This window comes from Papio anubis, unplaced genomic scaffold (assembly GCF_008728515.1).
Source record: "Papio anubis isolate 15944 unplaced genomic scaffold, Panubis1.0 scaffold279, whole genome shotgun sequence".
NCBI lineage: Eukaryota > Metazoa > Chordata > Mammalia > Primates > Cercopithecidae > Papio > Papio anubis.
Window position 1 is genome coordinate 46769 of NW_022162880.1, and position 16514 is coordinate 63282.

At 35.4% G+C, this 16514-nt stretch overlaps 1 protein-coding gene across 2 annotated transcripts in view; it reads left to right on the forward strand.

Annotated features, from left to right (window-relative positions):
- Positions 1-16514, forward strand: part of LOC101007873 (programmed cell death 6-interacting protein) — a 73216-nt gene that overhangs the window by 21001 nt on the left and 35701 nt on the right. The window contains exons 4-7 of one of the 2 annotated variants that reach the window (XM_009201869.4): positions 2995-3122; positions 5892-6045; positions 7162-7262; positions 9540-9671. In XM_009201869.4, coding sequence (XP_009200133.1) covers positions 2995-3122; positions 5892-6045; positions 7162-7262; positions 9540-9671 — 515 coding nt within the window. The remainder of the gene's footprint in view (positions 1-2994; positions 3123-5891; positions 6046-7161; positions 7263-9539; positions 9672-16514) is intronic. The other variant, XM_003895239.5, reaches the window with a different exon arrangement.

A 16514-nucleotide genomic window follows, 5' to 3' on the forward strand; every position in this document is an offset into this window, starting at 1 on the left:
CACCTCAGCCTCCCGAAGTGCTGGGATTACAGACATGAGCCACTGCACCCAGCCAATCTCTTGCCTTTTAGTATCTAATGTTACTGATGAAAAGTCTGAGTTTTGTTATTTTGTAAGTGATCTGTTTGTTTGCTCTTGGGAATATTTTTACAGTCTTCTCTTTGTCTTTCATGTTTACAAATCTCAAAAGACTTAATGGGATTTCATTTTATTCATTTGTAGGGCATGTGTTTTTGGCCCTTTTGGTTTGAACATTTATATCTCCCTTCAGCTCTGGGAAGTTTTCTTATATTTCTTTGATAATTGTCTCTTTTGTCTCTCTTTCTTTGGAATACTTTTTTAGATGTTGGTTGTTCTGAGTTGTTCACTCATAATTTTTGTAATTTCTATTTTCTCGACTTTATGTTCTACTTCTGAGAGATTGCCTAGATACTAATTTTAAAACTTGAAAATTTTTTTTCCTTCCGCCACCTTTAAAACTTTGGGAAAAAATTTAACAATCAAGTTTTTAATTTTTAGGAGCTTTTTCTTATTAATTAAGAAAATCCTGTTCTTTTATGGATGTACTATCTTTGAATCTCTTTAAGGAATGCTAATGTTTATGTCTGCTTTAGTTTAGAATGAGGAGACTAGAATGGTTTGGAAGCAAGTTGAAAACTGGCCATTATTACATAGGAGGCCACCAAAGTACTGTAACAAGGAGGGCTTTACTTTATGGCACTACTCTGTGGTACAAACATACAAATGTAGTGTTCTGATTCTCCTAGATGGTTTGTTCAGTGTTTTTTGTAAGGAACCTTATTTTGCCTGGTGGTCAATGCCTTGCACATTATGCAAGATCTTGAATTCCAAAGTGATTGAATTCTGTAAGTAATAGGGAGATATTATAGATTCTTTTTTAAAAGTTATTTTTTCAATTGTGATACAATATACATAATATACCTTCTTAACCCTTTTAAGTGTACACTTCAGTGTACATATTCAGTGTACATGTGCATTTACATTATTGTGCAAACATCGTCTTGAGAACTCTTTTTCACCTTACAAAACTGAAACTCTGCCCAGTAAATGATAACTTCACAGACTGGGGGTGGTGGCTCATGCCTGTAATTCAAGCATTTTGGGAGGCCAAGTTGGGAGGATTGCTTGAACCAAGGAGTTTAAGACCAGCCTAGGCAACATAGTGAGTCACTGTCTCTACAAAAAATACAGAAATTAGCTGGGTGTGGTGGCCTATGCCTGTAGTCCTAGCTACTCAGGAAGCTGAGGCAGGAGGATCGATTGAGCCCAAGAGGTAGAGGCTGCAATGAGTGTGATTGCACTAGTGCACTCCAGCCTGTGTGACAGAATGAGACCCTGTCTCAAAAGGAAAAAAAAATTATAATGTCCCATTCTTCCCTCAGCCCTTGGCAACTACCATTCTTTCTGTCTCTGAATTTAACTGTAGAATCATAGACTGCATTTAAAAAAAGTTTCACTACATGAAGTTTGTTATCTTAATCATTTTTAAGTGTACAGTTCACTAGTGTTGGGTGTTTTTCACATTGTCGTAGAATATATCCAGAACTTTTTCATCTTGCAAATCTGAAATAATGTACTCATTGAACAACAGTCCGTCTCCCCCTACCACCATCCCTGATAACCATCATTCTGATTTCTGTTTCTATGAATTTGATTACTCTAGGTAACTCATATAAGTGGAATCATACAATATTTGTCTTTTTGTGGCTGACTTATTGCACTTAGCTTAATGTCCTCAAGATTCATCCCTGTTATAGCATATGATTTCCTTCTTGTTTAAGGCTCACTAATATTCCATTGTATGTATATACTACATTTTGTTTATACATTCATCAGTCCACAGACACTTGAGTTGCTTTCATGTTTGGCTATTGTGAATAATGCTGCTATGAACATGGGCATACATATATCTCTTTGAGACTCTGCTTTCATTATTTTTGGGGGTGTATACCCAAAAGTGGAATTGCTGGATAAAATAGCAGTTCTATTTTTAATATTTTGAGGACCTGCCGTATTGTTTTCCACAGTAGTTGCACTTTTTTTATTTTTTATTTTGAGACAGGGTCTTGCTCTGTCGCTCAGGCTGGAGTATAGTGGCATGATCATAGCTCACTGCAGCCTTGAACTCTTGGGCTCAAATGGTCCTCTTGCCTCCGAGTAGGTAGGACTACAGACATGTACCACCATACCTGGCTGATTAAAAACATTTTTTTTTTTTTTGTAGAGATGGGGTCTTGCTGTGTTGCTCAGGCTGACCTCAAACTCTTGGCTTCAAGAGATCCTCCTGCCTCAGCCTACTAAAGTGCTGGGATTACAAGAGTAAGCCACCATACCCAACCACCAGTTTGCATTCCCTCCAACAGTACATGAGGGTTCCAGTTTGTCTGTATCTTCATCAATGCTTATTTTCTGTTTGTTTTTTAATAGGAGCTATCCTAAGTGGATGTGAGGTGTGTAGATTTTTTATCAGAGTTGGGTTTTAGCCCATCTAATCTGCTAGCTCTTTGAGAAATGTATTTGCCTGAGGGAGTAAAGCATAAGGCCAGCTAGGAGTAATTGCATTGACTTAGATTTGTGGTAATGAGGAACTGGTTTGACTGTGGTGGGACAATGATTTTGAGAGTTGGTGGAAAAATGGAAATAATTATTCAAATTTAAGAAACTGAGAGAAATGACATGAAAATGACTTTTGCATTTGAATTTGATTGTAATAGAAATGTGGAAGTAAAGGGAAGGAGAGAAAGAATAACTTACTGTTCTTTAGCGTTTTAGGTGATGGGAATATTGTTGTGGAAATAAATGCCTGTAAGGGCAGCTTGAAATATGGGAGCATATGACAGCAAGAAAACAGGTCTGGAAACTTGTTTTTGTGAGAGTTAGCGGGATGACAGAGGTCATAGTATTTCTCTTTGAAACATTTGTTTTCTTTAGAAAAAATAATCTGATAAATTTTTCCTTCTTAATTTTTTACAGCTCTTGCAAGCTTAGGATATGAAAAGAGCTGTGTGTTGTTCAATTGTGCAGCCTTAGCTAGCCAAATTGCAGCAGAACAGAACCTGGATAATGATGAAGGATTGAAAATCGCTGCTAAGCATTACCAGGTATGCGGAAAAGTAGTTACTGCAATAATGATCAACACTAAATTGGATTAAGTGGAAAATAATTTGCATTTAGGTTTATAGATACTTCTTACCCAACAGATGTTTTCTTAAATGAATGCACTTTTAAAATGAATTGATTCTTACTGTTGAAGCCCTTAGATAAACTGTCTATAGACCAAGTCTGTTTTTCCTCATTGTTTTATACCCAGCACCTAGCACAGTGCCTGGCACATAATAGAGGCTCAATAATTGTTGGTTGAAGAAATTATGAAATGTCTGAGATTTCATCTCAGGCATTTAGGGTAAATCCATTTTAAATAAATCACCTAATTTAAAAAATTTGTACATTATTTTCATATATTTTCTTAGAGTGAGACACACTTGAAATTTCACTGTTACAAAAATAAAGACAAGAAATTGGCAAGAAAATAAAATTTTAACTTTGAGACATGTGGAGAGGTCATATTTAAATGTAGTCAGACACGTAATGTTCATAAGTTACCTAATTATTTTACATACTAATCATTTACTAATATGGCATGTTATTTTGTGGCAGTTGTTTTATTATTTATTCAGCTTTTTTTTTTGTTTTGGTTAAAAAAATGATTAGTGTCAAGTAATACATATAATCGTGTTGTCATTTTATATTACTTTCTAATTTGCAAAGTGTTTTCGTGTACATTATTTGACCCTCAGATAAACCTTGCAATGTATGTCATATAATGTCATTCCCATTTTACATATGAGGAGACTAAAGGTCAGAAGTCTTAATTTAGCAGTCCATTTGGGTTTCAGTAGTTCTGATTCCAAATTTCATGTAATTCCAAATGTCCTTCCACTATTTCACCCCCAAACCTCCCATGAAATTTGCTTGTCTCAAAGATAGTCTGCTTTTTCCTATTGTTTATGTTTAAGGGAGAGGTGAGTAATGCTATTCTGAGAAAGTAAAAGGAAAATGTACCTTAAGGAAACAACATGCTCCAAATTGTGGCTTGCCTTACAGTTTTGAATAGGCATAGATGACAAACATAATGCATATGCTGTTTCTTTTTGAGGCTATACATGGCAAATATTTTAAAATGTGAAAACGAACTGGGCGTGGTGGCTCACGCCTGTAGTCCCAGGACTTTGGGAGGCTAAGGTGGGCAGATCATGAGGTCAGGAATTCCAGACCAGCCTGGCCAACATGGTGAAACCTGTCTCTATTAAAAATAGAAAAATTAGCTGGGTGTGGTGGCGGGTGCCTGTAATCTGAGCTACTCGGGAGGCTGAGGCAGGAGAATCGCTTGATCCCGGGAGGTGGAGGTTGCAGTGAGCTGAGATTGTGCCATTGCACTCTAGTCTGGGTGACAAGAGCAAGACTGTCTCAAAATAAATAAGATAAAATAGTGAAAACGAAGTAAAATTTTATTTAGCTTTTGGTTAACTGTAACTCAGTTAATTGGTATATGATATTTTAGAAAGGTCATTCAGAATTATGAAAGAAACATTCCATTCTGTGAGTGTTCACAGCAGGGCACCTGGTATCATGGAAAGATAACTGGTGGTATTAGACCTAGGTCCTTATCTAGGCTGCTCGCCACCCAGAAGCTTTGTGCCATTGGGCAAGTTCTTTAACCTCTTTAGTACCTCCATTTCCTCATCTGTAAATGAGAGACTCAGACACCTAGCTGTTCTAGACTTTGATTCACTAGTTTACTAAACAAGTTCAGTTGTTCGTTCCTAACAGATACTCTAGTCTTATAATACTTAATGACTGCAAACATGCTTTTCATTTTAATACATTTGACTTTGAGTTTTCTTTGTGTTGTCTATTTATCTAACTCGTGACACTTTTTTTTCCCTTGTTTGAGATGGAGTCTTGCTTTGTTGCCCAGGCAGGAGTACAATGGCATGATCTTGGCTCACTGCAACCTCCACCTCCTGGCTTCAAGTGATTATCCTGCCTCAGCCTCCTGAGCAGCTGGGATTACAAGTGTGTGCCATCATGCCCAGCTAATTTTTGTATTTTTAGTAGAGATGGGGTTTCATCATTTTGGCCAGGCTGGTCTTGAACTCCTGACCTCAGGTGATCCGCCTGCCTCAGCCTTCCAAAGTGCTGGGATTACAGGCGTGAGCCACTGCTCCCGGCCAACTCATGACACATTTTAATCCCAGACTGACTTCTTTCTTTTTCTTAGTATAATTTGTTTCATAGAAGCAAAATTATTTCAGTATTAACAAAATATAATTGAGATGAGAAATCTGAAGGGGAACGTTTCGCTAGGGAGCTCTGAAGGCCAGACGGAAATCACTAGCAATGGGTAGTAATGCTGTTCCTCAGAGGACTAGGTGTATGTGCTATTTGGGGTGTCCCCTAACTACGGCATGTTTAATTATTTGTAAGATGAATTTGTTTGGGACCAAAACAAGAGTATTGCAGTACTAAAAATATTTTAATGTTTATCCCTGTGTCTATTCTCATGTTAATTTTGAGGAAGTGTATCTAAAAATAGCTTAATCAGATTGTTCCATTGGTTTACTTTGTTTTTCCTTGTAATTTACTTTTATCCTTTGTTAAATCTCTTCTTACGCTATAGAGTTTTAGAAAGATAACCTTATTGTCTGTAGGTCAGATGTTTTAGATTGGTTTTGCATAATATAAAAATTTAAATATATTAAATGTTCACTGAGTTAACATTTGAAATGACTTTTATATGTAACAGTAGGAAATTAAGTCTTGCTGAGTTCCTGTAGGTTTTAAAGAAATTCTTTTTCCCCCCCCTTTAGTTTGCTAGTGGTGCCTTTTTACATATTAAAGAGACGGTTTTATCTGCCTTAAATCGAGAGCCTACTGTGGACATATCTCCAGATACTGTTGGGACCCTCAGTCTTATTATGCTGGCACAGGCTCAAGAAGTATTTTTTTTAAAAGCCACAAGAGGTAACTCCAATTTGTCTTCCATTTCGTTGCATGTGAAAAGAAGCGATAAGGCTTTTAAATTAAGAAAGTGATTAGAATATATGTTCAGTGTTGAGCTTTCCTTCTTGAACTTGATATATGGATTATTGAAAATTTTTAGCTGTCCTTTTCTGAATTTGTGGCACAAATGCACATTTAAGAATGTAGGCTGTGTTTGAAGTCATGAAATGGATCGTTAGTAATTGTCTTTAAACACTCCATTCTGGAATAGTATTTGTGTATGTTTTTAACATGTCAAACATTTATTTGCAAATATTTATTGGGTACTTACTCTGTGCCAGTCACTGTTCTAGTTTCTAGATAAACAGTTAGAAAACAACCTTATGTTTTGGCGACGGGAGAGATGATAAGCAAGAGTTAAGTTGCCAGGCTAATTTCATAAATAATTGCTATAAAAAATAAGAAAGAATTATATGACAGTGGCTGGTGGTATGGTTATGGGATAGGGATGTAGGGGAAGCTGTGCTAATTTTAGATTCATTAGTCAAGAAGGCTTTCTTTCAGGAGGTCCTGTTTAAAGTAGACCTAAATGACAAGAAGGAACTATCCAGGCACAGTCCCTGGCCCTGGGAATGAGGGAATAAGAATAATTCTTATAAGACATATAAGTTTAGATTGAAATATAGGCTGAATATGTAAGTACAGAGAAATTGAAAATAAGAGATGAGTCATCATGTGGAAGAAATAGGAATTGGAATACTTTTTTCTTTTAAAATAACAACTTATATTGAGATAGAATTTATATACACTGAAGTTCACCCTTTTTAAGTGTACAACATAAGATTTTTAGTATATTCGTAGAGTTTTGATTACCACTATCTTATTTTAGAACATTACCATCATCCCAAAAAGAAGCTGTGTACCCATTAGCAGTCACTCCTCATTCCCTTTTCCTCCACTGCTGGCAACCACTAATCTATTTTGTCTGTTTTAAATTTTGTGCAGAAAATGTGATTTATCAAGAAAGACGTTTTAAGATGCGTGTACAAACTTGTGATCTCGATGTTTATACTGAGACGTGTCAGATTAACTCATATTTATTTTAATTATAATGGTCAACTTCGTATTGTATTCCAGATAAAATGAAAGATGCCATCATAGCTAAATTGGCTAATCAGGCTGCAGATTATTTTGGTGATGCTTTCAAACAGTGTCAATATAAAGATACTCTCCCCAAGGTCAGTTATTGTTTTTATAAACACTTACTTACTTTGCATGTGGAAATATTTAGACTTTTTTGTGTATAAGAAGCAAGTTGAAACTTACGAAGAAATTTGAAGTTTTAATATAGTTATCTGAAGTATATAGTAGAAATAGTTTTTTTCTTTTTTTTTTTTTTAATTTAAGATGCATGAACAATTCTTTTATATTTAGGGGATGTCTTTGTCTTTACCTTTTACTAAACTTGTTTTTCCAAGCTAGAACTCTTTCTGGAAAACGTTGACCGTCTGTTTTTAATACTTTTATCAAATCAAGGCATTGTGTAGTTCTGAATCATTGGTGACTTGGTACAAGCATATATACTTGAGCATGTTGATTATTCACACTTTTAATTATTGTCCTGTTTTCTTAAAGATGAGTCTTAAAGCGCAGAAACAGACATAAAGAAAAAAGGAAAAGAAAACTTAACAAATTCATCTGATACTTTGATTAGAATTAAGTTTTGCCAACAGGGATAAAAAAAATTGGGCTGCTAATGGACAGCTAAGGAAAAGCAACCATCTTAAACCACATATCACAGGAAGTATAATGTTTTAATGTAAACCTTTCTGAAGTGTCAATTGAAAAGACTATTTAGTGATGATCATTTAATGACAAAGCAAATCACTAACAGGTACATTTGGAATGATTAATAAAGAAAACTTAAAGTTTGAGTGAAATATATGTTTCGACTACTTCCTTCAGAAATGTTCAAGGAATTAGTTTCATCATATGGTATCTGTTACATGATTTTTTTTTTTGGTAGGGGAATTTATGGATTTATAAGTCATGTTCAGGAATCTTTGTACATTAAAAAATTGCAGACAACTTGGGGGCAAAGTAGAAATGCAGATAAGTGCATCAGCAGTACTTATTACTCAGAAAATGATCAATAAGGAATTAATGTGACGATTCCTGGGGATTTAAGATACACCAAGAGCCTAGTAGAAATTTGCCCAGGACTCTTGGGTATTAATAGCCTTCCTCTTAAAAAGAGACTCGGGATCTCCTCTCATGTTTTTTTCATCTGAAAGACCTCATGTTCAGCTGCACAGTGTTCCGTTACTTCCTGTTGGGCCATTAGTTCAGTCCTGTCATGGAGAGAAGAATGTCACCTACAAAGACTTGGAAGCTACCTCTGCAGCATTCCTGGTATTCCTTGAAAATCTCCTGTTTCAGAATCAAGTTGCTCCAGCCTTACCCTGAGAATTGGCATGAGTGTAGTTTGAAGTTTAGATGTCTTTTATTTTTTCCTTTTTACTAATAAAGCTCATAAGGTATTTTCATATTCTAGTTACAAAACTGAAATGTCTGCAAGTAGTGATCCAGGAAGGTAGGAAATTATTCCCTGGGAGACAGGAAAGCACACAAGGTAGTAATTCAGTTTTTGATTCTTTTACATTTTTTATTTAGACAGTGATTGTCTATCCTAATTCTTTGGATTTTTTAATATCATATACTTCCTAAAAGCAGTGAGGTTACAGGTTAGGATTTGGCATTTTGGAAGAGCCACTGCTAATATAATTGCTTTTCTGCTTTATGTCTTTGGATCTTTTAAAATTAATTTTGACTGGAATTATTTTCAAAACAAATAGGCAAAATAGCACTTTATCATTATCATTGGTCATATACTTAGTGCATTTGTCTATATGTTTTTGAGTACATGATACTGAAATATTAGTGTATCTATGATACTAAATCATTTTTATATGGCTAAAATCATCTTTAGTAAGAACCCTCGTAGGATATGAATTTAAGTGAGAATTTACTGTCTTTTTTTTAAAACATGATGAAACATTCATCTATAGAGCAATTTCATTAGTATTTGTGAGTAATGATGGTTTAGTTAACTCTACAGGCTGGGTAAGGGCTCATAAGAAAGCTTCTAAAGCCCTGTGCTTGGTGTTCCTCTGTGAATGTCCATTCTACTTCTCTTTCTAATAATGCATGCTTTTCTTTCTTTTTGTAAACAAAATGTTGACTTCATGGATCAATTAAAGAGAATTGTAAAAACCTAAATTGCCTTCAGTTAACAGTTAAAAAAACCCCTTCAATTGGAAGAAAAAAAATTTAATTCATGGATTTAGATTTCAGTCCATACAAAATCATGTCGTCTTCTCTGTTTACACCTAATGACTAACCTTAATCTCTAAACCATTAATGGGGTGATTCTAATTTCTGTCTTCTTTTCCTTTTTCTTCCTGCATCCCATGTTGTCTGTGATGGTTTGTGTGGTTGGACTCTCCCCTGGTCAGTATTTTTATTTCCAGGAGGTGTTCCCTGTCTTGGCTGCAAAGCACTGTATCATGCAGGCCAATGCTGAGTACCATCAGTCTATCCTGGCAAAACAGCAGAAGAAATTTGGAGAAGAAATTGCAAGGTTACAGGTGAGTCTCTTGGTAATAAATATTTAAGTAACTAACTTGGATCTCTTTTTTTTTTTCCTAGTGAGATTTCCAAGTTTGCCCATAAAAACCTTTCCCATTAATCACCCCTATCAACAGCGACAGTGATTGTTTTTATCTTTAGACTTTATCTACTGCATGTTTCTTTGAGGTCTCATATTTTATCTAAAAAATTCATGCAAAATTTGCATTCAGTTCTCTTTTTTAGTCCATATTTATTTTAATGTAAAAATAATTCTAAATTAATTGCCATCTCCAGATTGTTATCTTTAGACTTTACTGCATGTTTTTTTTGAGGGCTCATATTTTTTCTGAAAAATTCATGCAAAATTTGCATTCAGTTCTCTTTTTTATGCATGTTTATTTTAGTGTGAAAATAATTCTAAATTAATTGCCATGCTCCAGGAGTATGTGTAGTGTTTAACTTGTGGACTGGTCTTTGTCTAAACTGGGCCTATACTTCCATTACTTGAGGACAGTGGAGAGATGTGTGTACATATATATATACACACCCACATACACATATATACACACACACACACACACACACACACATATATATCTCTCTCTCTTGTGAATAGCCAAGTACCGTCTGTGCAGTTGTATTCATACTGTTGGCATTGGGGTTGTCAGAAACTTGCTGTGAGATTATGGCACCTGAGGCAACTTGCTAGCAGGAGCAAGAGCTGTTTGTATGAGTTGTTTGTGTTTTGAGTATTAGTAGGCAGAGGATAGAAATATGACTTAGGGCATTTGAGTTAGGGAAGTTTAAATATGTACTGATTATTAGAAGATACTGTGGTTGTCTTGGTTCATTTTGTGCTGTTATAGCAGAATACCACAGACTGGGTAATTGATAAAGAACAGAAATTTGTCACAATTCTGAAGACTGGGAAGTCCAATGTCAAAGTGCTGGCACCTGGTGAGGGACTTTGTGCTGTGTCACCTGTGATGAAAGGTAGAAGGGCAAGAGAGTGCTAGTGAGTGAGAGAGAGCAAGAGGGGAGCCGAACTGCTTAACGAAGCCCCTCTCTTGATAACTAACCCTCTCCCTTGATAATGACATTAATCCATTCATGAGGGCAGAGCCCTCTTGATCTAATCACCTCTTATTATGTCCCCATGTCCCAACACTTTGGGATTGGGAGCGCATGAACTTGGGGGACACGTTCAGACCATAACAATGGAAATGTTGTTTAGGAGGTTCAGATTAATTAATTAGCCTTTTCATGGGGAAACATCTCACAGTGACCAAATGAGAGAAAGACTTTTTAAAAAAGTCAAACCCAGATTTGTCTGGGACTTCACTTTGATTACAGTAACTTAGATTCATATATAAAAATGATTCTGAACAAGGAATTTGTGGAAAGAATTTTTTTTTTAAGGCTAGCATATTTAAATTATAAGTTTAGTTTCTTTATTTTCTGGTTTCTGGGACTATTAGATTTAAGTAAGCCCATATTTAGTCTCTATAATATAATCAGTCAGAGAAAGAACTCCTTTTGAAATTTAATCTCATTTTTAAGTACCCCTGAAAATGGAAATTATTTCAAATTCACACAATGGGAGAGAGGTAAAGACTTCCTCAGTTATAGACACATAGATTTAGCAGCTTTAGTTTTACAGCTTTATTTATGGGTTAAAAGTTAAGACAGAAGTTGGGTGTGATGGCACCTGCCTGTAATCTAGCTACTTGGGAGATTGAAGTGGGAGGATCATTTGAAGCTAGTAGTTTGAGGTCAGCCTGGACAATATAGTGACACCCCTTCTCAAAAAAAGTTAACACAGAACACACTCGCTGGTCCATATTTCACAGGACAGTTATTCTTAATTGATTTACACTCCCAAGAAGGCAAACAGAACAGACAGGAAGTTGACCAATAAACCATACTCTCTGTAGTTTCTCATTCAGGAGAGAATAATACCCCATGATTCTGATGGAGATCATTAGGAGGTCACACTATTAAACCAACTTTCTAGTTTTGGCTACTAGCAAAGAGAAATAACTTACTGGTCCTATGCAAACCAGAAATGAAAATAAAATCACAATCAGGAAAATCAAAACAATAGATAAAATGGCAGCAATGGTAAAATTACTGCTTGGAATCACTTCTGGGGCCAAGAAAAATTGTACCTGAGCTTAATACAGCTCATGAGTTGCAGTTCTTGAACAGTGCAGTTTATGTGGCCCCAGAAGATGGATCTTCTTGGTCATCTTGGTGGATCTTCAAAGATGATGAAATACAATTTTCAAAAAGATATAGAAATACACACATATACACACAGATACAAAAACATGACTCACATGGAATGACTACATGTCAAAGATTTATTTGACTCATTAATGAAGGACCTAGCAAGATTGTAAATCGATTTTGTGCAAGTATTTTCTTAGTTATGATACTAGGTTGTAGGTATTAAGGAGATTGTCCTTATAGAAAGAATACTTGCTGATGTGTTTAGGGATGAGGGCTCATAACATCTAACTTCAGTTTCAGATAGTTCTGCAATAAAAGAAAAAAAGGTACATGATTATGTGTTTGTATGGGAAAGGAATAGATAAAGCAAATGTGGCAAAATGGTAATTGTTGAACCTACGTGATTATTTTGTGGGCTTGCAATTTTTCAAAATGGGGAAAATAGGTATATATAAGATTATATAGTTTAATTCCTGTTCCTCTTTTTCCCTCCATCCATTATTCCCACTGCCCCATAGTTAATTTCCATTAATTTCTTTTTTCTTTTTCTTTCTTTGAAATAGAAGCAAATATATACATACACAACACACACATACATACACACACACACATACATTGCATATTCTCACTTCTCATTCTTACTGAAGTGGTAGTATGCTATTAATATATACAGTGTTATATACCTTCTTTTCTCATATAACAATGTATCCTGAAGGTCTCTTCATCTTAATTCAGCAGTAGCTAGATCATCCTTAGAGCTTCTTTATACTTCACTGTGTAAACCACAGTTTATTGCTGTCTCCTATTGCTGGATACTTGAATGTTTCCAGGATTCACTATTATAAACAGTGCTACAGTAAAAAATCACGTACACAAGTTATTTTGTACTTCAGCAGGTGTCTTAGCTTAGGCTGCCATAAGAAAACCATAGACTGGGTGGTTTAAACAACAGAAATTTATTTTCTCATAGTTCTGGAGCCTGGAAATCCAAGGTCAGGGTGCCAGTATGGTCATATTCTGGTGAGATTTACAGATGGCCTTCTCTCTGTGTCCTCATATGGTGAACAGCAAGAGCAAGCCCTCTGGTGTCTTCTTCTTATGAGGGCACCAATCCCCTGTGAGGCCCCACCTTCATGACCTCATCTAAACCCCATTATTTTCCAGAGGTCCCATGTTCAAATACCATCACATTAGGAGTTAGGGATTCAAAATAAGAAATTTGGGGAACACAGTCCTGTACATAGCAGCAGGTATATCTTAAATAAATTAATAGAAATGATGGCTGATAGCAAAATATAAATATGTCTGTAATTTGTTATATATTTGGATTGTTGATCCACTTGGAATTTATCCTGATGTGTAGTGCTAGATAGGGATCCAGTTTTTAAAGTCTTCTTCCAAATGGCTAGCCAGTTGTCCCCAAACCATTTATTATAATAGCCTTGTTTTCCTCACTGATATGAGATTCTGACTTTCTCACACATTAGATTCATGGTATGTACTGGGATCTATTTCTGCTTTTGTTATTTCATTGACGTGTTTATCTGTTCATACTCCAGTTCCATATCATTTTAGTTATTTATACTAGACTGTTTTAATGTCTGATAGGTATTATTATCTCTTATTTTTTGAATTTTCTGCCTATTCTTGCTTGTTTTTTGAATTTTGTCATTTTCTGAATTTTCTTGACTATTCTTGCATATGTTTCTTCATATGAATTTTTTTTTGTTTAACTATTATGGAAAACATCAAACATATATAAAAGTATGATCATTGAATTTCCATTACGCAACTTAAGTGCTTATCAGTATTTCACTATTTTGTGTTTTAGCTATTTCCCCTTTCCTTCTTATTTTTTTGGAGTATTTTACAACTATCTCACCTATCATGTCATTCTTAAGTTTTTTAGCCTGTATCTCTAAGAGATAAAGATTTTAAAAAATTAAAACACAAAAATTTAAACAAAAAATTTTGTTAGATGGCTCATTATCCCAATCTAACAAAATTAATATTAATATGAATTAGTAGTCATAATCCATTATTATCCACATCTAGTTTAGTTTTCCCTGATTTTTTTCTCAGGGGTCTTGGTTTGTTCAAATCAGGATCCACACAAAGTCCTCACTTTGCATTTGGTTGATATGCTCTGTGAATCTTTAATTTGTAACAGCCTTCTCCTTCCCAACTTCTGTGTTGAGTTTTCTTCACTTTTTCTTGTTCTGTATGTTTTTTTACTACGATTTCTGTGATGTCTATTTTCCCTTTTGCTCCTCGTATAAATGTCTCAGTCTTGCTTTCTTAAATTCGTATTTTTCTTTACTTTTGTGAGTTCTGCCACTTCCTGTTTTATATTCTTTTGCTATTTGGCTATCACTCACTCTGGTTTGGGCAATCCAGTCTTCTATTCTTTTGGTACTGTCATTGTGTTCTTAAGTATTTTAGTTTAGTTTAGTTTTTGGCATACTGTTTTCATCTACTTTGCGGCAACATTTCTTTGGTGAGTTTCATTATCTACTGGAAAGATATACTGCTTGTTTTCAGTTTTTTTCTTATGGTTTTTTTATGTTGAGAGATGAGTTGCCTTTTCAGTTACTTGTGTTTGAATGAGATTTATTTTGCTGGAGGAGGTTCCTGTGTGGGGAAATGGGCAGGGTTAGCTTTACAAGCATCATTGTGTTAAGGGCTCCCTCCTAAGGTACGCTTCTCTGGCTCTTAAAGCCTACCCTGGATTAGGAAGAATCCTACTACCTCCATACCTGTGCTTCCCTGAATTCCTCACAGCCTTTGCATTTCAAGTTGCTGCAGCTACTTTTAGGGTTTATATTTTGCTGGCATTTTCTGAGTGCTTATGCCTTTTCTTCTCCCTCCCTACTTTTCTGTTCTCTGTTTCTGCTTCCCTTAGCAACCCTGTCTTTTTAGTTAATCTGTCTACTTCTTTTTCTCAGCAGCTCTCTTGGGATGAGACCCTTCAGCATCACATTTTTTTCTGTGATCCCCTGGTGGCGTGATAGGGGCCAGTTGGCTTTGCCTTTATCATCACCTGGCAAGGTTTACTTATCCTGTTTTATTGTTTTCAGATTTGCTTAAAGTAGTTTTAACTGAGGGTGGCACCCTTAGCACTCCCTTGTTTTCCCCCTCTATGTATAGGGTACCTATGGTTCTGGTACTAGTGTTTGCTATTTGGGGGAGGGTTCAACCACATTTACAAATCAAATTTGATTTACAAATTTAAAAAGTGATTTAAATTTGTGCAATTTCCCATTTCCTAGTTTACACTGAAGGGTAGCTTTTGTTTTGTTTTGGTTGTCTTTCTCTAAGCTTGATACCAGCTTTGGAGGTTAAGATTTTTATCATGTTAAGGAACTATATATCTATTTCTATTTTACTAAGATTTTTAAAAAATCAAGAATACTGAATTTTATCAAATTCTTTTTCAACATCTATGGAGAAATTTGATTTTGTAACATTATTTTCGAGAATTATATAAGTAGATTTTCTAGTATTAAACCATTTTTGTATTCTTGTAATTTTGGTGTTTTAGACTTGCCTTATCTCTTCATCTGGTCATTTTATAGATGTAGATGCTTTCTATATGCCTGATAATATAATATATTTTCTATTTGTGGAGTCTAGTGTTCTCTATGTGTGGTAAGCCAAACTTGTTAATTGTGTTGCTCAAATCTTCTATAATCTTACATTTTTAAAAAATCTGGTCCAGCCATTGCTGAGACAGATATGTTAAAATCTTCCACTTTGATTATGGGTAGATGTATCAATTTCTCATTATAATTGTTTATATAGAAACTATTACAGGCAAATGTAAGAAATTTTATATCTTTCTGGCAAATTGGCAAATATTAAAAGATTATGTATTATATTTATCCCTAATAATGCTTTTGGCCTCATTGTCTATTTTATATGATGTCTTTATACCTAATACCACCTAAATTTGTATGTGGCTTATGTTCTTTTTTTTTTATAAGGCCAAACTTAAAAAAAAAAATTATTATTGATATTGACATGTTCACTTCCTGTGTTGTTGCGTAATTTTTTTCAGATCCACCCTTTCACTGAGGGTTAGTTCCTGCCTTCATGCGAAGGAGTGAAAGAGTTGCATCTCAATTCTCTGTGTTGTGTGGTTTCAAGACCCTTGTTTCAGGTCTCCATGGGGGACTTTAATAAGTTTTAATTGCTAATTCTTTGGATATAGAAATAACCAACAGCCAGATGGGGCACAGTGGCTCATGCCTGTAATCCCAGCACTTTGGGAGGCTGAGGTGGGCAGATCACTTGAGATCAGGAGTTGGAGACTGGCCTGGTCAATATGATGAAACCCCATGTCTACCAAAACATACAAAAATTAGCTTGGTGTGGGTGCGCACACCTGTAATTCCAGCTTCTTGGAAGGCTGAGGTGGGAGAATTGCTTGAACTTGGGAGGTCACAGTGAGCCGAGATGGCGCCACAGTGCTCCAGCCTGGGCGTCACAGAGTGAGACTCTGTCTAAAAGAAAGAAAAAAAGAAAGAACCCAACAGCCAGCTTTCTTCAATGTCAGTTTATACTGATTGGCTCATGGATTTCTTTTATTATCTTGATAATTTGCCTATGTGTTTATTGGGATGGCTGTT